We start from the raw sequence: 27,583 nt of genomic DNA, 5'->3' as shown, positions 1-27,583 counted from the left end.
TATAATTAAAAGTCCTCAAACTGGTGTGCCACCTGCAGCTCTTCAGTATAAACCGTATTCAAGCAGATATGAAACTTTATGGAACAAAGTCATGACCAAGGAGAATTAAGTAACTCCCAACTATATACAAAAGTTTTCTGCATAAGATAAGGATACCCTTATATCCTCCTTCCATGGACAAAAATAACCAGACCACAAAAAAATACTACAGTGCGAGCGGACTCTCCAGAAACTGAAGACCCCTAATGGGCAGGCATCTGGACTGAACTGTGGTACTACAACTATGAAAATTAGCAGGTAAACCAATTTTCCTTTCCCTGTGTACACCCATATCAGTCCAGACTGCTGGGATGTACCCAAGCTGCCCTATAAGGGGTGGGAATCAGAGTCCAGCTTGAACACTGCTGCCGAAATTGGAGACATCTGAAGCCTGGATGTCCAAATGGTATGCAACAATTTTTAGGTCACTGCCCTGCAAATTTGTGGTGAAAAACTGATTTTTCTGCCCAGGAAGCTGCCTGAGACCGAATGGAATGTGCCTTCAAACCTTCCCGAACAGCACAACCATGGCAAATGTAAGCAGAAGCAATGGCCTCTTTCAGCCAGCAGGCTAGACTTTTAGATGCTTTATGGCCCATTAGGGCCACTCCACAAGACAAAGATGATCCAAGAGATGAAAAGTTAGCCTCCAAGTAACACAAGAGAACCCTTATGACATCAAGCGCCTCAATTCCCATGCATGAGTTGGCTGTTTCAGCACTAGGGAAGGCTGGTAATTCTACCGACTGACAAGTGAAAAGCCGAAACCACCTTCAGAAGAAAGGAGGGAACTGTTCTGATAGACTCCAGAATCAGAAATCCACAAAAAAAGGCTCCTGGCAAGAGCGTGCAACTGTGACACTCTCCTAAAAGAACAAATCACCAAATACACCGTTTTCAGAGTCAAGTCCTTCAACAATGCCTTCCTAAGAGGTTCAAAAGGAGCTTCACACAAGACTAAGGACTAAGTTAAGGACAGGAGGGACAAACAGGATGAACTGGAGGATTCAAATGCTTCACTCTGTGAAGAAAACTGACATCTGGATGTGCTGCTAGGGTTGCACCCTGAACCTTGCCCCTGAGGCACCCCAGGGCTGGCACCTGCACCTGAAGAGAATTAAACGACAAGCCCTTAGTGAGGCCCTTCTGCAAAAAGGCTAGGATTTGGGCCAAGGAAGAACTCTGCTCCTCACACCAGGATTCAAAGACTTTCCAAACCCTATCATAAGTTCAGGATGTAGGTGTCTTGTGAGCTCAAAGCAGGGTGGTAGTGTCCTCCTGGTAGCCTCTCTTCCTCAGCCATGCCACTAGACAGAAGCAAATCTGCCTGGTCAAAAAATATAGGTCCTTGCCATAGCAGGTTCAAAAGATGAGTCAGGCACAGGGGGCCATCCACTGCCAGATTGATCAGGTCTGCAAACCAAGGTCTTCAAGGCCAAAGTCAACGGACCAGGATGAACCTCTATTCTTTGAAGAATCTTTCCCTATCAGAGGCTACAGAGGAAAAGCAGGACTGTGTTCAGCCACAGGAGTACCAGGGCAGCGACCCATTCCACTCTGTTCTCTCCGGCAACTGAAGCAGCATGGAGCCTTGGCATTCCTGTGAGTCTCCATCAAGTCCAGATGGGGGATACCCCATCTGCGAGAGATGAGATTCATGGCTTTGTCAGAGCTCCCACTCTCTGGGGTCTAGCCTCTGACGGCTCAGAAAACCCACGTGCATGTCGGCCAGCACAGACAGATTTTGTTCTGCCCAGGTCATCAGCTGAGCTGCCTCCAAGGCTACCAGGTGACTCCTGGTCCTGTCTTGACAGTTGATATAGGCCACTGCCATTGCATTGTCTGACAGTACTCGCATTGCCCAGTTGTACAAGACTGGGAGAATTAAAAAAGACTCAACACCAAGCACACTGCTCTCATCTCAAGGCGATTGATCGATCATGTCTCCTCCTCCTGAGACCATTGGCCCTGGGCTGAACGACACCCCCTCCCCCCCCCAACTGGCAAGACTGGCATCCATAGTCACAATCTCCCACTGAGGCACCTTGAGATCCACTCTGTGCCTCAAGTGGTCTTGCACCAGCCACCAACTGAGACTGGACCTGGTGGACTCTGAGTGGTAAGGGAACTTTAAACTCCTCAGACATAGGATCCCACAGGGACAACACCCTCTGAAAGGGTGTCATAGGTGAAGGCCCACAGCACCAATTCCAGAGTTGACACCATGGATCCCAGGACCCGCAAGTAATCCCAGACACTGGGTACCAATAAAGAGAAGCTTTCCCTTGCAAGGGAGTGTATTAAGCTGTGCCTTAAGAGGAAATATCCAACCACCAATTACACAACTATAAGAGCCTCCTGGCTGAAATAGCCAACACTATAGTTCTAGAGGTCCAAAGGAGATCATATAAGGCATCCACCCCATATGCCACCACCACCTCTAAGTGCTCTGAGCAGACTCCTTGGGGGGGGGGGGGGAGGGAGGCCCTGGTAAGAGCTGTTGAACCCATCTCAGGCCCAACCTCAGCAAGAGGCTACTACAGCCAGCCACCTGAATCCCCAGAGCCAAGATTTCAAAGATGCAGTGGACCTTGAGCTTCCTGTCCTGGAAGTATTTGAGGGCTGCTTCCCCGGCCACCAGAATAGTAGACTTCTTGGTGACTGCAGAAACCTAAGCATCCACCTTCGGGACCTTCAGTAGGCTCCAGGGTAAAGCTTGTCCATAGCCCTACCCACATGCAGGCCCACTTCTAGAGTATCCCACTGACCATTAGTTGCTGGATCTGAGGAAATGAAAAGGTCTTAGCTGGGCCCATAAACTTGCCAGGACAGGGTCCACCATATCCAGGCTGGGGTCCTACTGGAGGTGCTGCAATGCCCAGCTCTGCCAGGACATGTGGGATGACGGGACTAAGTTCCTCCCTCTGAAAAAGGCAGACGACTTTAGGATTGTCTCTGTCCAGTCTTCTCCAGCTCATCTCCCAAAGGCTCAGAACCACAGGTTTTGCACCACCTCCATCTGCTGGAAACAAATACTGAAGAGCTGCAGGTGGCACACCAATTTAAGAGGGGGTGCTCTCAAAGTTTCTCTATCTGCTGGAAGGGAGACAAAACCAGCAGTCTGGACTGATCTAGGTATGTACAGGGAACCTCTAATTCTAGTACCATTGATCAGACAGAATCTGATGAAAATGAAAAACCAGAAGAGCATTCTAAGAAAATTAGAGATAAAGCTATAGATATGCACAAAATAGGAAAAGGCAACACTGATATCCAGTGTTCACCGGATATCCCAGTGAACACTGCTGGATCAATTGTAAGGTAATGGAAGCTGCATCATACCATCCAGATACTGCCTAGACAAGGCCATCCCTCAAAACACTGTCAGAGTGTTACAACTGTCGCTGCCCAACGTCTCCATTCCGCCCTCCTTGCCTCTTTGGTTACTCCTCCCACGGCGTCTGCCTGCCATCCCCGGTCCGGCTTGGGTGCTGCATCCTGCATTGTTGTTCAGCAACCATAGGGCATGCGTGCTGCACGACCCTGCTTCTTATTCTCTTTGGCGCAAACCTCAGGGGCATCCCCCTGTGAGGACGTCACACATCCCGGATACCAAAGCCTACTCTGTTTGCTAGCTAATCGAGTTAGCAAGGTGAAGGGACTCCTTATGGATGGGATTCGCTCTCCAAACCTAGCTACTCTGCTTCTCCTTAATTGGACTTAATCTGGGTACCCGCTCCTCGGGGGCCTCTTTCAGGTCACTGTCTGGAACCGGTACTCGCTCCGAAGGCCCATGTTCCCAGACTCACTGCCTGAGCTCACTTCTGCTTGGAAGAAAACCACTGCCATCAGTGAGTTATCTATATTCTCTCAGAGCTGTTCCCTGGAACCAGGTACTTGCTTCTTGAGGGCCTGCCTCTATTCCAGCTTCTGTGTTACCTTCCGGGAGAAACCACTGTGTGAGTAATCAACCAACGAGGCTCTATACCAGAACCCTGTGTATGCTCCACTATACCCACTATCTCAGTTTCTTTCCACTACAGCACAGCTATTGAGGGATCACTGTTCCAGTATCCTGAGGGACTACAAGCCCAGCTGGGCTTCATTTCTACTCACTACCACCACCTCTGGTGGCTTCTCAACTCTGTTTAATAAAAGATAATTCTGTGTTTGTCCAAAGCTGAGCCTGACCTGTGACCCCTCATGGGAATTCCCCCTGTGGACACGGTCATCTGCCACAGTGTCCAAGGGTCCACCCAAAACCTTACAAACAATAACAGAGCAAGGAAACTTGTGAGGGAAGCCACAGGCCAATCACTTTGAAGGATTTTGTTTTCAGTAGCTGACACTGGAGTGAAAGTACACCCAGTCAACTATATCAAGAGCTCTGCATACAACTGGCCTGCATGGGAAGTGGCTAGAAAGAAGCCATTACTGAAGAAAAGCCTCAAAGCACATCTGAAGCTTGCCAGAAAGCAGAGTGACCCAGCTAAAATGTGGGATTTTGTGGCACTATTTGAAAATTGCAGTCTAAGCATCATCCAACTAACCTGAACCTAAAGCAAATCTACAGGAAAAATGGGCAAAAAAAAAATCACTCAGTGTACAAACTTACCCCAGACTTAAAGCTGTTATTGCAGCAAAAGGTGATTCTACCAAATACTAGTCTGAAAGGATTGAATACGTACACAAACAGCATTTTTCAGTTTTGAATTTTACCAAAAAATGCAAAGAAATAGTGAATTGAGACTTTGAAAGTTTACTTTAAGCACATTCTGGTTTGCAATAAGCATACTGCCTGGAACAATCTGTGTGCCATTTATGATCCACGCAAATCTGATTTTTTTTAGGGAGTAATACTTTTGCAGATCACTGTGTACATTTACACATTTATATATAATATGAATCAGTGATTAAGGAGATTTTAATGTGTACAAGGCTAATATAAAAAAAAAAATCTTCTAGTAGGCAAGGTCTATAATGTTTGAAAAACTGAAAATTGCTCACATACCTACATATTTCTTCTCAAATTCACCAGTCAAGTGACGTTTCACGAATGTAGTCTTGCCAGTACCACCATCTCCAACCAAGACAAGCTATTGAAAATAGGCAAACAGAGGCAAAATTACTTCTTACCTGATCATTCTTTCCTTTAAGAGAGTCAGACCAAGCCAGACCAGTGGATTATGCATGCCACAAATGTCAACTTATACCTGTGTTGACAATCTGCCAGTATCCTATAACACGCTAACTGTGGACAAGTACAATACCATCGACTTTCAAACAATCTTATTGTGGGGTTTTTTTTGTTTTGTTTTAAACTATTAAACTTCCAGATTAGGGAAGCAGAAAAACTCCCAAAAATAAACCAGAAATGACTCACCTGCAGCAAAAGTATATATTATATTCATTCTGGTCTTTACTCTGCTTACCTGCCTACAAGGCATAGAAAGTATAAACACCTCAAAGCCACCAGCAGTATAGGGAGGCCCTAGCCTTGTCAGACTGTATTAAAGGAAAGGAAATTAGCAGGTAAGAATTAATTTCACCTCTTCATCCAGTCAGACAAGGCCAGGCAGATGAACCCAAGCTACTCCCTCACAAGATAGGATGCTGCCCCAGTCCCTTGCAACACTAGTGAGATTAAGAAAAGCTTCTTGAACCCCAGCATCATCTAGGTGGTTATGCTTAGAAAAAGCATGCAGGGACTACACTTCGCCACTTTACAAATCTCTAAAGGAGAGACTAATCGCAGCATTGCCCAGGAAACAGCCTGCACCCTTGTGGAATGAGCATTTAGTTGCTTTGACAAAGGAAAGCTAGAAGCCATATAATCTACTGTAGTTACCTCTAATACAGTGCACCAGTATTGCCTATGAGACTGCTTTACCTTTCCACATTACACCATACAGAACAAAAGATGAGGGCCTAAAAGCACTAGTGATCTTGAGAACTTAAGATCTCATGTATGTAGAATCCACCTGCCTGCTAAAAGGAGATCGTCAAAAGAAAGCAGACTTTACCTGTAACAGGTGTTCTCCCAGGACAGCAGGATGTTAGTCCTCACATATAGGTGACATCAGATAGAGCCCTGTCACAGATCACTTTTGTCAAAGTTTCTAGAACTTTGACTGGCACATACTGCATGCCACTAACCCTGTAGCCACCAGGAGTCCCCCCTTCAGTCTCATTTGTAGCAAAAGTACGAGCGAAAAATAAAAGAAAACGGTAACTAGCCCAACACCGTGGGGTGCCAGGTGGGTTTTGTGAGGACTAACATCCTGCTGTCCTTGGAGAACATGTTACAGGTAAGCAACTCTCCCAGGAAAAGCAGGATGGTAGTTCTCACATATGGGTGAATAGCAAGCTACAGGCCAACTCATAACATAGGAGGCCAACCAGCACTCAAAATGTGCAACAGGCACAACTATGGTGCTGTTGGCAATGAGGCAGCCTGAAATTCACAGCAGGTCGAGGTAGGAAAAGTTGGGTTTCTACACTGGGAATAAATTCCTTAGGACAGATTGGCCAGAGAGTCATGTTGTCCAGCCTTGTCTAGACAGTAGTGAGCTGCTAAGGTGTGGCAAGAGCTCCATGTCATAGCTCTGCAGATGTTGCCAATCTGTACTGAACAGTAGTGTGCTACTGACGTTGTCATGGCTCTGATGGAATGTGCCTTCACTCGTCCCTGCAGCAGAAGGCCTGCTTGCAGGTAGCAGAATGTAATGCAGTCTACCAACCAGCTGGAGAGTGTCTGCTTGCCCACTGCAACTCCAAGTCTATTTTTATCAAAAGAGGAGATATGATACAGACTTTCAGATACTTGAAAGGTTTTAATGATCCAAAGGCAACGACAAACCTTTACCATAAGAAAAAAATCAGCAGAACCAGGGGTCACGATTTGAAGCTCCAGGGAGGAAGATTCAGAACCAATGTCAGGAAGTATTTCTTCATGGAGAGGGTGGTGGATGCCTGGAATGCCCTTCCGGAGGAAGTGGTGAAGACCGGAACTGTGAAGGACTTCAAAGGGGCGTGGGATAAACACTGTGGATCCATAAAGTCAAGAGGCCGCCAATGAAGAGTGGGTGACTCGCCAGAATGATGGCTACTGCCTGGACACAATACCCTTATTCAATAAACATACACATGGTTACTGTGACTCCAACATCACTCTAAGCTTCAACAGCAAGAGGAAATGTGGAAAAAAGGATTTGCACTCACAAAGCCGGGAGTAGCTGGCTTGTTACGGCGGTTACTACCCCAAACCAAATGTGCCTGATACTTCACTTTAGATGCATATCCAGCATAGCTCTCTGCTTCAACAGCAGGGGAGAAGAAAAACAACCAATAAGGGCTGTATAACAGTCTGGGTTAAAACAAATAAGCATGGGTGTAGCTTGCTTATTGCGGCGGTTACTACCCCTACTACCCCCTAACTAATCAAGCTAGATATTTCACTTGAATGCAGCTCCATCACTGCTCTCTACATTAATGGTAGGGGAGGAAGGGAAATAGAACCAAGAGCTAAAAGAAACAGATAAGTATGAGAGAAAAAAATGTGTGAAGCTTGCTGGGCAGACTGGATGGGCCGTTTGGTCTTCTTCTGCCGTCATTTCTATGTTTCTATGTTTCTATGAAACAAAGATGGGTGGACTTCCTATGTACTGCAGTGCGGTCTAAATAAAATGCAAGAACATGCTTACAGTTCAAAGTGTGCAGAGCTCGCTCACCTGAGTGAGCATGAGGCCTTGGGAAGAAAATGGGCAAGACTATGGACAGATAAGAGTGGAAATCAGTTACCACTTTAGGAAGGAATTTAGAGTGAGTGCGGAGAGCCACCTCATCATGGAGGAACCTTGTGTATGGTGAGTAGGTCACAAGGGCCTGTAACTCACTCTGCAAGCAGAAGTGATGGCTACTAGGAAAAGTACTTTCCATGTAAGGTATCTTGAGCTTGCAGGAGTGCAAGGGCTCAAAAGGGGTGTGCATGAGTTGTGCCAGGACAACTGAGGTTCCATGCCACCTCCGGTAGCCATAGAGGAGGCTTGAGCTATAAGCCTCTCATGAAGGGCTCAAATGCCCTGATAACAGCTCAACCCCTTTATCAGAGCATCCCCTACTCCTTGATGGTAAGCAGACAGCACTAAGGTGTACTCAGAGGACATCTGGAGACCAGATTCCAAGAGGTAGCAGAGATAGTCCAACAGATTCAATGTGGGGCAAGAAAAGGGATCCAAGCCCTTCTGTGTGTACCACAAGGTAAACCTCTTCCATTTAGAGCGGTAAAACTTCTGCGTGGAAGGCTTCCGTGAGGCTATGAGGACTTGAGAGATGTCACTAGAAAGATTGAGTGATTGTAGTATCAACCTTTCAACATCCAGGCAGAGACAGGGTCTGGAGGTTCGGGTGGTGTAGCTTGCTGTGATTCTGTTATGAGGTTGGGCAACGTGCCCAGGCGAATGAGCTTCTGGACAGAGGTAGAGAAGTATGGGGAACCAAACTTGGCATGGCCAATACAGGGCTATGAGTATCAAGCCTCAGTCCTGTTGCAGCTTCACGAGAGTCTTGCTTATTAGTGGAATCAGAGGATATGCTTATAGCAGGCCTGTGTTCCAGGGGCGGGCGAAGGCATCCATGGTTGGTGCTTGTCGATCCCTGTGCAGAGAGCATAAGCATTCCACTTTGTGGTTCTTACTGGATGCAAAGAGGTAGATTGTCAGCTGACCCCACTGGTGGAAGATTCTGCTCGTGACAGAGGAATCCAGAGACTATTCGTGGGGCTGGAAACATCAGCTGAAGCGGTCCGCCAGTGCATTCTGTGTACCTGCTAGATAAGTGGCTCGCAGAAGTATGGAATGCAACAGGACCCAGTCCAAATCTGTGCTGCCTCCTGTTTGTTCAGGTACCACATTGCAACTTGGTTGTCTGTTTGAATCAAGACAACTTTGTTGGAGAGGCAGCCCTGGAATGCATAAAGGGTGTACCGCATCGCCCAAAGCTCCAGAAAGTTGATCTGAGAGGCTGCTTTGGCTGTTGTCCAAGTCCCTTGAGTTTGAAGGCCTTGGACACAGGCTCCCCAAACCTAGGTTGGAAGAGTCTGTGGTTAAGGACACCTGAGGAGCTGGTTGCTGGAAAGGAAGACCCATGTGTAAGTTGGCTTTGTGTGTCCATCAGGCAAGGGACAGATTAAGCTGGCTTGTTCTGTGTACCAGGGATGAAAGTAGTTGAGTAGCTTATTGCTACTGAGCTTTTAGAGTCCACTGTGTCACTCATGGCGAGGCGTGCCATTGGGATGACGTGGACTGTTGATACCATATGGACGAGCAACTTGAGTAGGTGGCCAGAGGCTCTTTTCCCGACAGCAGATAGAGCTGGCAAGGTTGGACAGCGTAATCGTGCGTTCGTCGGGTAAGAATGCTTTGGTTAGTGTCGTGTCTAGGTCTGCTCCTATAAAGGAGAGATGGTGAGACTGCATCAAATGGGATTTGGAGTAATTAGAAATCCCAATGAGTTTAGAAGTCTTATGGTGAGACTGAGGGAGTCTAGGGCTCCTTGTTTGGACTGGCTTTTTATGAGGCAGTTGTCCAGGTATGGAAAAATACACCCCTGCTGTTTAACTGTGCAGTCACGACTGACAGGCACTTTGTAAACTCAGGGCGCTGAGGCCAGGCTGAATGGCAGCACCCTGTATTGATAGTGCCTGTGACCCACCACGAATTGCAGATACTTGCAATGAGGAGGAAAGACTGCAATGTGGGCGTATGAGTCTTGAAAGTCCAGATAGCAGAGCCAATCCCCCTGTTGTAGCAGAGGGAGCATGGTGCCCAGGGATACCATTCTGAACCGTTCCTTGTAAAGAAATGTGTTCAAGGCTCAGAGATCCAGAATAGACTGGAGGCTGCCGGTCTTTTTTGGAATTAGGAAATATCTGGAGTAGAACCTTCTCCCCTGCTGATTCGGTGGAACAGGTTGCATGGCTCTCAACGACAGAAGAGTTGAGAGCTCTGACTCTAGTATGTGTGTGATTGTCCCAGCTCCAGAATGGATTGGGTGGGAAATCCAGGGGTATTTTTGAAAAATGTAGACTGTAACCATGAGTTATGATGGACAATACTCACTGGTCCGTGGTAATTGGGTGCCAATTTGTTGCAAAGTGGCAAAGGCGACGACCCCCCCCCCCCCCCCCCCCCCCCCCGGAGAATGGCTGCTGCTCTCTGGAAAGGAGTCAAAATCCAGCTGCAGGGCCAGCTTGTGGAGCTGGCTGTGGTCTAGATGTTCTCACTGGGTGTGCATGTCCCCTCTGAGGTGCCTGAGCTGGTCATGCATGGGACACAGGAAGGTAATATCTGCGTAGCCTGTAGAATTGTTTCCTTTAGTCCCTATGTGTGCCCCTGTGGGCTATGGAGGGAACATCTGGGAAGACAGTTGATAACTGATACAGGATCTCATTTTAACTGGGCCACTGTCCTGGATCTTGTCCCTGAACAGATTGTCTCCTGTACAGGGTAGATCTGCAAGTTTGTCCTGCACTTCCGGGAGTAGGTCTGAGGCCTTAAGCCAGGCCCAATGCCCAGACTCTGGATGCTGTTTCAAAAGAATCGTAGGCAGCTCTGACCTCATGTTTGCCTGCTTCCAATCCTTTTTGTAGGATAGAGGACAAGGTCTCCTGTTGCTGCGGTAATGTCGCCACAAACTCCTGAACTTGTTTCCAGAGATTTCTATTATATTGTGTCATGCTGCTATCAAATTGAACCCTTGAAAAAAAAAAAAACCCACACGCTTCGTCCCAATGCCTTCTGTTCCTTATCAGGAGCAGAGAAATATGGAAGCGACCATTTAGCCTTTCTGAGCTGATTCCACAACTACAGAGTGGTGGGGCAGCTAACCTTTTGAAAACCTGGGGCTTGTTGGACCAGGTATGTAGCATCTGTCTTTCTGTTGACTGGAGGTACAGTACCTGGATGGTCCCACAGGTGGTGCAAGAGGTCAAGAAGAACTTCATGTACTGCACTGGTATTGCCATTATCTCTTGGAGCATCTACGAATTGTAAGACCTCGCAACCTCTTGTGGTGAGCATCTTCCTCCATAACAAGTGAAAATGGGATAATCTCAGACATCTCCTTTACAAAACTTGCAAAGGAGAGATAGCCACCTTTCTTTCAGGGGTGAAGGCTGATAGCAAGTCCTCAGAAGCTTGTGAAGAATCAGAGGATGCATCTTATAGGGGCTTTCCCCTCCTCCCTGTGGGCTTCCTGAGGAAGTATTTATTTTTTTTATATACAGACATTTGATCTTAATTGAAATATCACACCGGTTTACATTCAGGTACTGTAGGTATTTCTCTATCCCCAGAGGGCTTACAATCTAAGTTTTTGTACCTGAGGCAATGGAGGGTAAAGTGTAAAGTATGCCAAAGCAGAGAGGGCAGGAAGGCATCGATATGCGGCACTGGCATCCGTGCTGGCAACAAGGACACAGGAGCAGATAAGGTGCACTTGAGTACTGATAGCCCCGATGGACCTTGCATGGGCTCTGGCATCTGAAGGGAGACAAAACCATTGATTCTTCCTCCTCCGAGAAACCCGGTATTGGAATTGGGAACTGAGGAGGCCTCGATGGACAACTCTGTGTGTGTCCGGTGGCACAGGTTGAGTCAGCAAGGCACCGATGAGTGTCAAGGCGCTTGAGGAGCAGCATGAACATAGAGGGAGCTAGTTCTGGGGCCGGTGCCGGTAGTGATTGGAAGCCTAGTATGGCATTCAGCACTGCCTCTTGGACCATGCGGTCCAATTCCTCTTGAAAAGCCGGCATATGGATGGAGCTTCCACAGGGGCCCGTGGAGGCTCAGTGCCCGGCACAGGTGGGGAATGCCTAGGGGTCCCGGGTCCAGAGGATGGGGGCTCCTCTCCCTGGGCCCTCTTCGCAGGCAGCTCGATGGAAGTTGATGACGCTGCGGTATCTGTGCAGCACTGGTCAGGGACACCTGGTGCCAGTTTCCCTCTGTGCTCGGTCTGGTCCTTCTCCGGCACCAAGGATGATGCCGATCCACGATGTTCCTGGCGGGGCATCTCAGAGGTTGATGGACCTTGAACTGGCATCAATGGAGCAGAACGTTTTGAAGCAAACAAATGCTCCATCTTGTCTAGACGAGCGCAACAGCCTTTAGGGACATCAATGGATGTCAAGTGAGGGGCTTAAGCATGAAATGCAAATGTTATGCTGGTCTGTTATGGACATGGTCCTCGGACACTCTAGGCATTTCCTAAATCCAGTCACCATGCTGAAAAGTGGCGGGTGAGTGGTCGGTGACCAGGCACAGAGGTGGTAAGCTGCCAGGAACAGACCGCAAATATAGGGAAAACACTTACCGAGCATCAAAGGTAAACAGAGCGCGATGGGGGACCCCAGTGAGGGATTTAAGTTAAAACTTCAAATATTTCCATGAGGAAAGTTGTGAAGTTTCTCAGAGCTCCTAAACCACGAGGCAACTGCTGTGCAAAAAAGAAAAAAAAAAAAAAAGACTGAAGGGAGACCCCTGGTGGCTACAGGGTTAGTGGCATGCTGGGTATGCTCAGTGTGCCTGTCAAAGTTCTAGAAACTTTGACAAAAGTATTCCATGACAGGGCTCCATCTGATGATGTCACCCATATGTGAGGACTACCATCCTGCTTGTCCTGGGAGAAAATCCAAAGCAACCCTTGGAAGGAAGGAGGGTACTGTACAAATCTGGATGCTGTTTTGAGATCAAAAGCAGCTCTGTACAAGAAAGCACCTGCAACTCGTACTCTTAGCTGAACAAATAGCAACTAGGAAGATAGTCTTCAATATAAGCATTGTTAAAGAAATAGCTTTAAGAGTAAACTGCACTCCCGCCAAGAATGATAAAACCAAGTTCAGGTCTCAACATAAAATCAGAATATGGAAGGGAGATCTAATATGCTTCACACTCCAAGAACAGACATTCAGTTGAGAAGCTATCACAAATATGATAGACAACTCCTACAGCAAGGAACGGCCACTATCTGCACCTTTGAAGTATTAACAGTCAATCCCTTGGAGAGGACTTCCTCAAAACAAAAAACAAAAAAAATCAGAACACATGCAGCTCCAAGGGTATACTGACATTGAGCAATTAAAAAAACAAACCTCCCCACACAGAACAAGTTGCCACAAGAAACAATTTAAGGTCAGTAACCATAAATACAGGCAATGCGTCAGCCTAAACATAGGACCTGCTAAAAAAAAATCCAAGGCCAAATTCAGACTGCATAAGGGAACTGGAAACCACAAGGGAGTATTAGAAACATAGAAATGACGGCAGAAGACCAAATGGCCCATCAAGTCTGCCCAGCAAGCTACGCACTTTATCCATTTTTTTTCCCCCTTTTTCTCTCTCCCACCTGTTACTATTGGCTTCCAGTATCCTCCAGCCCTAATTCCCCTCCACCCAATTTAGAGAGCAGCTTTGAATCTGCATCCAAGTGACATCCAGCTCAATTGGGGGTAGCAACTACTGTAACAAGCAGGCCACCCCCTTGCCCCATACTCTTACCCACCCCTGTTTTTATTTTTAATTTTTTTTTTGGAAATAGCAGCCCTCCATCCTTCCGCTCCGTGAAGGTGGAACACCAACTACTGGCCACTGGCATCCCGCTCCGTGAATGCCTCCGTGGCTACTGCCGCTCCGTGCAGTGTTTGAATGCCTCCATTTTATTCACGCCCTCTAGACTTGATGGATCCACAGTGTTTATCCCACGCCCCTTTGAAGTCGTTCACTCCTTTCAGGAAACAGGCCACATCAGGATGAGCTGCCAAGGAACAACCATTCAACTAACCCCTGAAACAGGCAAAAGTCACTACTTGTACCTTTAAGGAATTAAGGACCAAACCATTATTCAAGCCATCCGGCAAAAGTTGCAAAATGAGCGGGATCTTGGCCGAACGAGGAAGAGTACCTCCATCTTCACACCAGACCTCAAAACACACACATAGGCCAAGAAAGTGGAAGACTTTCTAGCTCTAAGCAAAGTGGAAATGCTGACATATGGATACTCAGTGGCAGTGATTGAGCCCTCTCAAGGACCATACTGTAAGACAAAAAAAGAGACTGATCTTAGTGAAGGATAGGTCCCTACTATAATAGGTGCCTGTGCGCTGGGAGCCAGAGAGACGAATCCACCAGGAGCCTCTGCCGATCTGCATACCATGGCCTCCTGGGCCAACCTAGGGCACCATCCCTCTATGGTGCTCGATCCTGCATATCAATCTGCCTAACATAGGCCATGGAGGAAAGGCATACAGCAACTTGTCTTCTGACCAATCCTGCACCGGGGCATTGATCCCCAATGACTTCAGATCTCTCCTGCAGCTTAATAATAATGGAGATGTCACATTGTGAGAAGTTGCCAGCTGGTCTAGAAATGGGAGACCTCAGAGATCCAAAAGCAGCTGAAATGCCTCACCCAATAACACTCACTCTCCTGGGTCCTGACTCTCCCTTTCTGGGAAAGGCTGGGAAAGTCTGCTCTTATGTTGTCTTTGCCTAAATTGTGCAAGGCTGAGATCTGGAGATGAACCTCTGCCCATTCCATAAGTTGATCTATCACCTGTGATACTTGTTGGTTCTTGGTACCTCCCTGCCAATTTATGTAAGCCACAGTCGTTGCATTGTCCAACATTATATGGACCGATCGACCCTGCAGCCTGTCGCTGAACTGTAAACATACCAGCCAGACTGCCCTGGTTACCAGCCCAATGATGTTCCAGGGAGACTTCTGCATTCCACTACAGTGCCCTTGTGCAGTCAAGCTCCCCAACCAAGGAGACATATCTAGTCAGCACAAGCCAGTCTGGAGGAGAAAGGGAGACTCCCTTCCATAGATCCACACGAAGCTACCACTGTAGTTAGGAGGAAACCTCTAGGTGGAATCAAATTGAATAGTCCTGAGACTGGAGTCCAACGAAACAGCAGGGAGCACTAAAGATGACACATACACACCCTCACCCATGGTACCACTTCTAGGGTCCCCGCCATTAAGCCAAGAACCTGTAGGTAAGACCAAACAGTCAGAAGCTTGAATTCAAGCTTCTAGCAGGAACACCTTGCCCTGCTGTGTGTCCAACTAAACTCCCAGGTATTCCAGTGATGGAGTAGGCTGAAGACTGCTTTGGCTAGGTTCACCACCCAGCCAAACTCCCACCCTGTGAGTCACCAGGCACCTCTCTTCCAGCGACTTGGCACAAATCAGCCAGTCTTCCAAATACAGGTGTACTAGGATTTGATCTTCTCAACTACGATCCCATTACCTTGGTAGCACCTGAAACTGAAAATGGCATCCCAGAAATGCCAAGCACAGGAAGCATTAGTGTTCTAGTCAGATGGGAATGTGGAGATGCTGACCTCTGCAATCTGTCTGAGGTGTAATTTCTGATAACTGCACAGCCATTATCAGTCAGCACAATGTTTCCATGCAAAAATGCTTCCCTCACAGATGACTGTTAACACCTTTGATGTCCAGAATGGGAAGAAAGGAGCCCACCTTTGGCATAATAATGGAATATCACCCTGTGTTTCTTGAGATGTGGGCACAGACCAAAGACCTTGCCAATGTACCCTCCACTGTCTGCTTCTGCAGGGAGATTTCATGAACATTGTTCCCAAGGAAAGCTTCATCACATATCCTTCTAATATCTCCAGGACCCCACTGATCCGATGTGATTTCAGCCACCTCTAAGACAAGACAGCCCCTTATCCCCTGGTCCTGGGGATGGGTCAGCAAATCTTCATTGGGAGGCTCGGGAGGTTCCACTATTCAAAGCCTGCACCTCTTCTGGGTTGTCTGGGATGAAAGGATTGAGACCTATCAAACAGTCGAGTGCCCTGAAGGTTGCTCCTCTATAGGGTCAAAAACTCTTGGATCCTCTAGCCCAACTTCTCATTGAGGGTGTAAATGAGGAACTAGAGATTTGCCCCACTTACTGGCCAGCTTCTCCAACTCACTGCCAAAGCAAAGGGCAATTTGGTGACGTTAGCCTTGGCGGATGCATCTGCCAACCAAATTCTCAAACATAACTGACGCCTGGCTGCTATTATCGAAGCCACACCTCTGGCCAAAATGTGGACCAATTCACAGCCCAAATTTATTTAAAAGTGCTTATACACCACACCCTCCACAGTTCAGGGTGGTTTTAAAAAATGGGACATACATAATTAAATACAAGTAAAAATTACAATTAAAACTAAACAAACCTAATACTTATAATGTGAAAGAATAGAGAAAAAGATAGTGGGGATAAGAGAAGGAAGGGAATTGTGGGTGAAACAAAGTATATAAAGAGAAACATTAGTCAGGGAATGCAGATTTAGAGAGATGAGTTTTTAGCACCTTTAATTCCTTGGTATCTGTTATAAGTCTGATATGTATTGGGAGAGTATTCCAGATAGGGCCAGTAATGGAAAAAGGATCTTTCACGAGTAATGACTAGCCTGGTAGATTTAGGAGATTGTACTTGAAGTAGCATTTGGTTTTGGGATCTTAAGGTACGAGAGAGTGTATAAATGTAAGGTAGAAGAAAGCCAGCAATTTTATGGTGCATTAAATTCCCTAACTGCCCTGGAGTTCATTCCAGAGTTGTTGACCTCCTGGGAGAGAAGCAAACAAGAGCAAGGCACTAAGTAACAAGAAGCAATCTGCAAGGACATTGCTACTGCTTCAAATGCTTGCTTAAGGATAGACAATCTTTATTATGAGCATCCTTCAAGGCCACTCCTTCCACAGGAATTGTGATCTACTTGTAAGAGCACTTGTGTGTGCAGTCTCCTACTGGATCCAGAATTTGCAGACCCTACAAAAACCAGATTTTTGAAGTCAGCCTCTGGGGCACCCCACTTGATAAATTCTTGAATGGCCTCCATCATGGGAACAAACAAGAGACTTTATGCAAGGAAACCAAAATGGGATTTTTCTTTGGCTCAGACACCAAATCTGCCCCAGAAACTCCAAGCATTTGCAAGGCTGAGAAATCATCTCTACGAACTGTAACCGTTCTACACTGTTCTAATCCTGGGGGAGTTTCACCATCCTCAAGGGAAGTCAGGATCAGCATCATCCGCTGCCATCCTCTCTACCCAGAGTTCTCACTGCCGCTCTAGGAGTATTCCTGCACTTTACAGAAGGTCCAGGTTCGGTTCCTATTAGTGCCTCTGCTCTGGGAGCATTGGACAGGACTGTACCTGAATAAAGGATTGCAACCCCTGGAAAAAATTCTACCTGGGAAAATGTAGAAGCATCAGGTACCCGAGGAGTATCTGCTGAGCTACCCTCCCCTGCTGAGGAACCAGTTAGGGGAGTTGCAAAATCAGGCCACCGCACATGAGTTGTCTTACCCAGACCCACATCCAGCTGGGAAGAACCAGGTTTAGTGAAATCAGAGGAAGACAAGTCTCCCTGAGGCCTCTAAACAGCACTGGCACAAGTCAGTAGGCACTCCAGGCTGAGATGCCCAAATATGAAAGACATTTAGGCCTTCTTAGGTACAGGCACCATAATGGCTGGCAAGTGTGCTGAGCAGCAGCCAGAAGTGTATGTCTAGCTGTTTTACTTTTTTTTTTAATCTATAAATGTGTTAAAAAATGATGCATCCAAAACTTAGGGGCTTACCTAGCATGGCCAAACAAAATTAAGCACACAAGAACTTAAGCACACAGGCAAATGGCACTTAACATGGGCACACAATACACAGCCTGACAGGGTGCCCAAAACCTGTATGCACAGCAAGACATGCCAGGCCAACAATCCTGTAGAGGGCAGCCTTAGGAGGCATGCGGATAGCTGTTGCGGCCTATCACAGTGCACAAACCACCCCAGAAGCAGGGCCTAGCCTGAGGAGGCTGCTCAACCTGCCAGGCTGCCCATGACCCTCGACCTCCCTTGGAGCAGAATGAACATTTTAACCAGCAGTGAGCAGACTGGGAAAGGAGAAAGCCCTACAAAAAAAAAAACAAATCCTCCTTGTAAGCTTTGTTTTTTTAAATCTTACTGGAGCTCAGCCTCACCTGGCTGAGTGCAGAAACTGTCTCCAGCTGCAGGGGAGAGGATATCTGCCGTCACCTCCACGCTCTGCTTCCTACACAGATTGCCTTTCAGCTGCTCAAGCAGCTAAGTTCACACCAGCTGAAATTCACCTGACCAAAGCACCATGGAAATCACCTCATTAATTCTCAACTGGGGAGGGACCAATTGGTATCACCATAGGAGAGTGGGGCAAGTTTACTTTCCTTATTTCTCCTTTTCCCAAATTGAAGCAGTCCCCAGTAGGGAGATATAAGTCCACCATTTGCTGGAGACAGAATACTGGCAGGCTGTTGTCACTGCAGAGGTGTATATACTATGACATCAGTTTGCTCCATCTGCAGGTAGAGGTACATAACCCACTTGTTCTGGATTTGCCTGACTGGATACTAAGAAACCAGAACTACCAATCCTGGATGCTCTGATATCTTTTGAAGTCTGCCCATCATAGGCCAAAGAGGCAAAAAAATTAGCTTCCCCTCTGTGGGCCATTCATGAACCAGAGTATTAATCCCATATGAGTGTCTCTTCTGGTTGAAAAGTATGTCTCCTCAGGCTGGAAAGCCCCACTTCATAACAATCTGATCAATGGCCCTTTGAGAGACAATTATCCTGGATCTATTATGTTACAACTAAGGTAGTCTGCTTGGACATTGTCCATGCTTACTATTTGCAACAAGGTCTGTAAATTCATTTCTGCCCAAAGAAGGACATCCATCTCTGATGTTACTTTAGGACTTCTGGTTCCCCCTTGATTTATGTATGCTACTGCCATGGCATTCTCTGATATTCTGACTGCCTGACCCAGTAGTAGAGGTGCAAACTCGAGCAGCCAACCAAATAACCCTGGCTTCCAAGCAATTGATGGACAAGCTTGCTTCTTTGGAGTTAGTCAACCTTGGGCAAACAACTCCTGACAGTGCACCTCACTCCCCCAGCCCAAAAAGATGACATATGTCATTATGATCCAGGCTGGGGGTCAAAGTCCACTCCTCAATCCAAGTGCCTGCTGTACAACCTTTTGATAGACTCCAGAAGCAGCAATCTTAAATACTCCTGAGATTAGGGATTCCACCTGGAAAGCAAGGCCCTTTGAAGACACTTGTGTGCATTTGCTCACAGGACTAGAACCAAAGCAGTCACATGGAAGAGTTGAGGTATAGTCCACAGCATCAGATTTTTTTTTCCATTCTCTTTCATTTTCAAATGATGTTTACAAGACAAAATCTTGAAAGGAAATAGAGCTTAGTTACATGTAATGGTTAATGAAACAGTATACAATATTCATTTAGTATAATATAACAAGCGCCATAAAGTCCACAATCTGGATCCACCAGATGACTAGAGGAAGTTATTTTTTTAAATTACTATGATATAAAAGACAATTTTATGGCTAAGCTATCACAAATTTTAATTTAAAGACTGCCTACAATCGGAGAGTCAAGAGGAGCAGTCAGCACCTATAATTTGAGACAGGTTTATCACAAAAATGTAGATAAGTTGAGGGAACAAAAAATATATATCTTAAATCTTTGTATCTAATTATGCATTTGCAAGGAAATTAATAAAAATGTTCCTCCTATCTGCAAAACTCTCAAATGAATGAGAAACTGGTGTCTTTTCTTCCGAGTTTGGCAAGACATATCAGGGTAGATTCCAACTCATTTGAAGAAAATGATTTAAACGATGTTTGAAGAAAGTCAAAGAACCCAGTCCCAGTCTGCTTCAGAGACAAGAGTAGCCACCATAGCTGGTTGAGCTAAATCTGAATCTGTTTCTAATATAATGGAAATGTCCACATTGGGAGTCAGGATGTCCATTCCTTGTTTAACTTGCTGTCGTCTCTTATGGCGGCAAATAATAAATCTTGGAGGTGGGAGGAACAGCTTCATCAGGAATTTTAAAGTGTTCAACCAAATTTCTTAAACATCTTAGCTCCCACCTGAGGGAGTTTAGGGAAATTTACAAGTCACAGATTTCTATTGCAAGTTATATTTTCTAAATTTTCAGTCTTAAGTTGTAACAATGTTCTCTTTAATCCAATGTTCTTGCACATTAGAAACCTGTTTAAGCTCTTGTTGGACCTTTACCACTTCTTCCTGAGTCTTCTTTTTAAACTGCTCCAATTTAAAAACTGTATTCTCTACCAGATTAACTCTGTATTATAGGATTCAATTGCTGGGAGATGGAACATCCTAAGTTATAGCATCCCAAATATTTTTCCAAAGTAATATTTAAAGGTCTTACCAGTGTTGGAATTTCAACATATATTTCTCTGAGAAAGTTCCTCCAGCATCTCAAACTCTCCTGCAGGTTGACTGGCAGGCCCTCAACAGGGCTACCCTCGGCTCCGTCCCAGAAGTCAAAGCAGCTCCTGCCCCCGCCTCAGCAAAGGGGTGTTCCACAATTGCTGGAATCCCAGCCAACAGGTGATTGCAATCTCTGGAAATTCAGATTTGCCAGAGGTTGTCTGTCGATCGGGGAAGGAGAGAGTCCGGAGAGAGGGAGGCAAAAGCCATTTCAGCCTGTCTACAAGGACAATTCTCCCGATTTCACCATCTGCAATATGTGCGTGTCCATCGGCCCCGAATGTAGGTGTTCCGGAAGAGCTGCAGGGTTAGCTCTTTCCTTCGCCCGTTTGTGTGCTGAATGCAGCATCGCAATAGGCAAAGAGTTGAAAGGTGGGGTCAAATCGGAGCCACACTCATACCTTCCACTCAGCCGGCGCCATCTTAGGCGGATCCAAACCCAGAATCCTCCTGTTACATAAAGACCCCCACCATCAGATTTGATGGTTCTCAATGCCTCGACCTAGTTTTACAGCCTCTGAACACTGTTCTGTCAGACATACATGACAGATCTTGTATCAAACCATGCTCCCACTTAGAGGGCTGAAGATTGCTTTTGGAAGAGAAGTCATCTCAAATCCTGTAACCACCATGTGCTGAGAAGCAGATAATGCTTTCCTATCAGCCAATCATAGAGATAAGGGTGCACCAAAATCCCTTCTTTGTGGAGTTGTGCTGCCACCCACATCACTTTGGAGAAGACTCAGGGCTGTTGCTAGCCCAAAGGGAAGTGCCCGGAACTGAAAACAGCAACCCATCATTGCAAATCTGAAGAAATAATCTTTGATAGGTAACCACTGTCCTCTAGCTTTTTTCCTCCTCAGATAAAAATAGGCTTCAGTTAAACCAATCAAAACAAATGCAGACTCCCTAGATTTCTCCAAGCACTAACCCATATCAGTCGCTTCTGTGTTTTACAAAAGTAATCAAACTAGCTTTAAAACTAGTTCTCAATTCCCATATCAGTTTGGCTTCATGTAATTTCACAGTACCAAGATCCTTCTCTTATCAAGCACTGAATATACACCAAGTAGTTGATGCCAGATCTAACTGCTGCATTTGATACCATAAACTATAGCCTATTACATCTAATTTAGGGCTTCCCAACCCTGTCCTGGGAATCCCGCAATCAGTTGGGTTTTCAGGATATCCACAATTAATATACATGAGAAGTTTGATCATCATGAAGACTCCGTTCATTCACATTTGTCTCAAGCATATTCATTATGGATACCCTGAAAATCCAAATGACTATGGGATCCCCAGGACATTTGGGAAGCCCTAACCTAATCCATATTGGCCTCTTCAGTCCTGTTTTTAATCCCATTTTAACTGCACTCAATCAGAATAGGTTCATTCACTTCATTCTGGATTTATCATCACAGGGCTCAGCCCTCTAATACCTAACTTACTCCTCTGCAGTTTACTATCCACATGCTAATATTCAGGTCTTTCCTCTTGTTTACATGTCCTCCACCATATGCTTTGCCTCTCTCTCTAGCATTAGCACCTGTTATTGCACAATAAACTCAAATCTCAAAACAAATACTAGGACAGTCCTTACCAATCTCCCAACATCTTCAGTTTTCACCACCATACCTTCAACACATCACAGAAAATACAAAATTTAGGCATCATACTTGAGACCTCTTACCATGCACAAATAGGTAAAGTAAGTTGTCCATTCCTTTTTTGCTAAGACTTCTCCATCACTTAAAACCACCATTGGGCCCAATTATCTTCAGAATTGGGCTACAAGCGCTAATCCTTACAGGACTGGACCATTTGATCACGCCAGCTAATCCAGAATGCATTAATTTGTCTCTGGTGCCAAAAATATGATCACATTTCTTCCATTTTACAATCCTATCATTGGTTGCTGACCCCCCATACAGGATAAAATACAAACTTGCAACCTTATAGTCTTATTACCTCAACATGGATTAGTTCATTCTCAAGTTATACATCCCCCACAACCACCTTCCAATCAGCTACCCAACAGCTTTTAGAAGTTCCTTCCAACCCCAAACAGCAAGATTGTCCATTACTCATGAAAGCTTTCAATAGTAGGCCTGATATACTGGAATTCCCTCCCTTTAACCATCTGGTCTATAAAAGATACCAAGGACTTAAAGCCTTCAAAACTCACTTGTTTAAAAAAAGCCTTTTCGAATTCCTAATTTTCTCTTTCAGTTCAAGCCCTTTAATGAGTAAATACTCATCTGTAGAGACATATTTATGAGATACTGTTTTGCTATTTAACTACAGCAGTTGTGTGTCTAATCAGTTTGTTTTGTTTTAAATTGTGTGTGATTAATTATGGATGTAAACTATGTATTTTTCACTCCACAAGATGCACTTTTCCCCCAAAAGTGGGGGGAAATGTCTGTGCGTCTTGTGGAGTGAATATTAAACAAAATAAAATACAATCCGTCCCCCCCCCCCCAGACCTGCCAAAAGTCCCTGGTGGCCCAGCAGGAGTCCAGGAGCGATCTCCTGCACATGGGCCGTCTGCCAGTAATCAAAATGGCACCAACAGCCCTTTGCCCTTACTATGTCCCAGGGGCCAACCAATGGCACCGGTGGCCCCTTTGCCAGTAAGGGCAAAGGGCCGTCTGTGCCATTTTGATTACGGCAGACGATGGCCCATGTGCAGGAGATCGCTCCCAGACCACCTCTGGACCACCAGGGACTTTTGGCAGGTCTTGGGGGGGGGGGGGGGTTGTAGTTAAATTTAAAGGGTTGGGATGGAGGGTTTTGGGAGGTTTTTCCCCCCCACAGAAACTATAAAACTTTTCTGATTGGGGAATGGACCGAAATGGCCCTCCCCAGATCTGAAAACAAAATGGGGGACAAAAAAAAGTTATGCACTCCCCTAATTTGCTCCATAAGATGCACAGATGCCCAGGAACAGAGCCGGTTTAGCACACTTTGTTAATTTTCCCACTCTGAATCCTAGGTGTATATTATGGTCAAATGAGTCTTATGGAGCGAAAGATACAGTAGGTAATCTGCCCTGAACCATGGAAGGCATAGAATATAAATACTTTTATTAAATAAAATAATCCTTGCAGATTGGAAGGTGAAGATAAGCTTGTTGGATCTTAGGTCAGAAACTCCTTTCTGGACCGATTACTGAAATTAAGGTTTCCATCCTGACTACCATCAGGAAGTCATTGACCCATTTTAAGTCCAGGATGAAACGAAGTGACCCTTCTTTGCGACCACAACAAATGGTGTATAGCCCCAGCCCTTCCTGGCCTTTTGGAACCGGAATCATGTCCTTCAAATCGAGGAGTCTCTGCAAAGTAGCTTCTACCGCCTCTTTTCATGGCTGAGCTATAAAAAAAAGTGTTTGAAATGGGACAGGCAGATTCCAGGGAATAGCCATCTTAGTTCCAGGACCCCCTCTGACAGAACAGAGTCAGCCTATCTCTGGTACCTGAGAGGGGCCCCCAGTACTCCCTATACTGTTCTAGAAAAACTGGAACCTGCCACTTTGTCCTTACCTTCTTACATCATAAGGGCTGAAATCTGGAATGACAGGATCTCTGTGCCAAAGAACCACTGTTCTGCACATCTCTTGGACTCGTGCTACCTACTGCTGGATGAGTTACCATTGAGGCAGAGCCTTAGCTCTATCCTCTTGGACCACAGATGCTAAACCTCTGAGGCATACAACAAATTGTAACCAGCCTCCTCCAAATACGCCACTCCCTGCGCCAATGGTTGAGACTTCTCTAAGCTATTCTTGGGCATCCTGCACCAGATGGAGCCCAGATCTCATCACAATACTGCAACATATTGATATCTGAAGAGCCATGCTCATAGCCACAAAGGCCTGCTTAAGTATAGATTCTATCTTCCAGTCCTGTTCATCCTTAAGAGCCACCCCAGCTTCCACTAGGATGACGGTCCTTGTTGTCACTTAATAAACCAAGGCATCCACTTTGAGAAAATTGAGCTTCATCTGAATAACTAATGGAGTTGACCAGAGAGCACTTCCCCTTAAAGTCAGCCTCTGGAACCCTGCACCACTTTGTGCTGGAGGAACACTCAAGCTGACCATAATAGGGTCCTGCTTAGAAGCAGGAGTTTCTTCCTTTATCTGAAACCTGCAAATCCTCAACTAGCACTCCCTCAGCACTGGATGTCTCTTCTTACTTCAGACTCCAACTCTTAACGCTCCAGGACGGCAGGCAGAGGGAGTGCTAGAAGAGCAGACGCAGGGGCCATAATGATTAAAGTCAGAGGCCCAAGGGCTGTCTCTTCCCCTGCAAAAAGCTCATAAATCCTTCAAAGTGTCCTGAGAAATTGTTACCCAGGTCATGGAAGGCATACCCAGCATAGCAGACACTACTGCATTAGCAGAGGCAACTACCCTTGGGTCTGCTGGATGCTCCATCCTTTATGGGGGTGGACATGCTAATCCCCTTATAGCATAAGGAGTTGTGGACACACATCCAATACATGCATCCAACCACAGGTTAAACAGTATGCTCGGTTAAGCGAACTGTATTGCATTGGCCTGTAAGGGAGAAAGAAGCTAAGCAGCTCTGAGCAATTTCTCTGTTCAGTCTGTCAGGCCCAAATCTATAGCATGGTATGCTTACCTACCATCTTACTGGAGACAACATATAAGATATGACATAAGCAAGTCCACTTGTCTCCATCTGCTGGCTAGTAAGTATAACACACTGATCTGGTCTGATTGGATGAAGAGGAATAGAAATTGATGGACAGAATTTTGCTATAAAATTTGCAACCGAACACACATGGTTTATCAGAGTGAGTGAATCAACAGCCCAAAAAAAAAAGTTAACTACCTACAAGTATACCACAGATCTAGGATCCAGAACAGGAAACAAGCATACAATCTGTAAATAGCAGAATTCTGGGTACTGCACCTTTATGAAATACCAAAACATATGAAGATTGATCATATTCAGGGTCATCTAGCATTCTACTTCTTACCCAAGTACCATGAAACAATACATTTAAAAATGCAGGTGTTTTAATTTTACTGCATTACAGTATTAAGCATAAACAGACAATTACAGAGCTAAAGAAATAAGTTTTAGTTATACATCAAATAGCTAGCAAAATCTCACTTCATTCATTTAAATAAGTTTTGATACTGCAATTCACAACAATTGCAGTGGTTTACAAATAGGTTATGTGCATAGTTAAAATGACAATCACATCAACAAGCCTACATACAAGTTCTGTCTAACTCCTGTTATTCACAGCATTTCAGTACTACTTATACAAATTTTACCTCACTTGCCTGTTACTAAAGAGAATAATGAATTCAGATATAGAAGTTTCCCATCACTGTCAAATTGAATAAATAGGAAGCCATAGCAAATCGTGTTTTCTACAGCTGCGTTTTAAAACAGTTCACATTTCAGTAATTAAAAGACATGGTCTCCTTTGGGCTAAGCATACAAGTAAAATTCTCCCAAATCACCCCTGTGCTAAAGCACTTACAACTCAATCACCACATTTTAACAATATGAAAGACACGTTGCCTTATCAAGAATTTACAATCAATTCATATAAAAAGGTCTCACCTTAAATTGAACTTGTGGGTCTACTTGAGCTGCCATGCTGGTGTTCCTGCAAAGGAAAGCAGGAATTTCCGTAAAAGCCTCCACACTAGACCATGCAGCTGCAGTCTAACGCCCTTGTGCAGACTCAGCGTGGGGTTGGGCTGCTTTAGTGAGGTACAATCAGCGCCGCAGGAAATGGGATCCACATGGAGCCGCTGAACGGGCTCTAATGGCGGACACACTTTTGTCGTCCCGTCCCCCCCCCCCTCCCTTTAGTTCATTCAGTGATATTTAGCTCTCCCGACTTATGGGGGTGTCCCCGAAGGAAAGGGCCGGGACCGCCACGGGAAAGAAAGTGCATTGTCACGCAGAGCCCAGGTACTGAGTAGTGGGGGAGAGGGGGGGACGAGAGAGCTGGGCGGCGGCCTGGCTCCTTCAACTCTGGCAGCGAGCGTCCGAGGCAGGCAGCGGCGGGTCAGACAAGCTTCTAGATCCCAAAGGAATGCAAGAGGACGGCAACGCAACTCACCTCCTAGGCCTCGGTGTGGGATGGAAGACCGCGCCTGTCACTCGGATGCGGCGGGCGCAGAGGGAGGCGTCAGCGCTTGCGCGCCTCGCGCAAGGCCCCACGCAAGGCCCCGGTCTCAGTCCGCGCGTCAAACAGCCCGCAGAAAGTGACCGGCTCCGGGCGCCAGAGAGCAGAAGCTTCCGAGCAAGTCCGCCGAGCTAAGGTAGATAGAAAGGAGGCCGGGAGAAGAGGCCACGGCGAAGTGAAAAGGCGCCTTTAGTCCTCCATCCTCTCAGGGAGGTAAGGGGAAAAAAAAGCGCGCCAAGCCCGCTCCTTACCATCCCCCACCCTCCTCACGGAAAGGCGATAGTCCGCCGGCCACCCTGACCCACCACAGCCCATCAACCCGGGGGCGGCCTCGGCAGAGCCAGGACGGTCGCCGACCGGGGCGTCAAAAGCCACGAAGGCGACGATGGCCGCGATGAAGAAGGGATTGTGGGGAGGCCGCACCTTCCCCCCGGGATCGCTTACCTTCTCGGCGCTTCTCAGACACTGAGCAACGGGAAAAAAAATGGCGGAAGCGCGATTCAAATACGCGGACGCAGGCGTGTCACGTGCTCTGTGACGTCACTTGCGGAAAGCGAGGGTTTGAAGCGGCGAAGAAAGAGAACTGACCCTGTCTGGGGCAGCGCGGTACGGCGTTTTTCTCTAGGCCCAGGAGCCCGATGTTCGGTGCCATTGCACAGTTCACAATCCAAAGCAGAGTGCTGTTAAGCTCCCGTACCCGCTTAACATGTTCTGTCAGCTTTTCCTTTCCACGGGTGCTGCCTCCCCCCCCCCAACTCCCCTGCTTCATGGAGAGCTATCGAATATAATGGAAAAGATGACTATGGCCAGATCCCAATGGGCAAGAATCCGTATAGGGTTGTCCCCCTCACCCCAGGTCAACCAAAGCAGTTGATCCAGCCCTTGTTTTATCCCTGTGTGCATGGATTTCTAATTTTGATTTTCTGAGGTTAAATATTTATTTCATTTTGATATTCCACCTCTCCCAGGATGAGACA

The 27,583-nt window shown here is 46.3% G+C and overlaps 1 protein-coding gene across 3 annotated transcripts in view; it reads right to left on the bottom strand.

Moving 5' to 3' along the window:
- The window catches only part of RAN (RAN, member RAS oncogene family), a 77,750-nt gene extending 50,567 nt beyond the window's left edge, over window positions 1-27,183 (bottom strand). The window contains exons 1-4 of one of the 3 annotated variants that reach the window (XM_029619583.1): window positions 27,051-27,144; window positions 26,541-26,737; window positions 26,033-26,078; window positions 5,051-5,135 (exon numbers count right to left, since the gene is read on the bottom strand). In XM_029619583.1, coding sequence (XP_029475443.1) covers window positions 5,051-5,135; window positions 26,033-26,068 — 121 coding nt within the window. In that variant the 5' untranslated portion in view covers window positions 26,069-26,078; window positions 26,541-26,737; window positions 27,051-27,144. Of the gene's footprint in view, window positions 1-5,050; window positions 5,136-22,023; window positions 22,059-26,032; window positions 26,079-26,540; window positions 26,738-27,050 lie in introns of those variants that run through there. The other 2 variants (XM_029619581.1, XM_029619582.1) reach the window with 2 other exon arrangements.
- Window positions 27,184-27,583: the final 400 nt, after the last annotated feature.

The sequence above is a fragment of the Rhinatrema bivittatum genome, chromosome 11 (assembly GCF_901001135.1).
Source record: "Rhinatrema bivittatum chromosome 11, aRhiBiv1.1, whole genome shotgun sequence".
Lineage (NCBI taxonomy): Eukaryota > Metazoa > Chordata > Amphibia > Gymnophiona > Rhinatrematidae > Rhinatrema > Rhinatrema bivittatum.
This window is presented reverse-complemented; position numbering and strand designations above follow the sequence as displayed.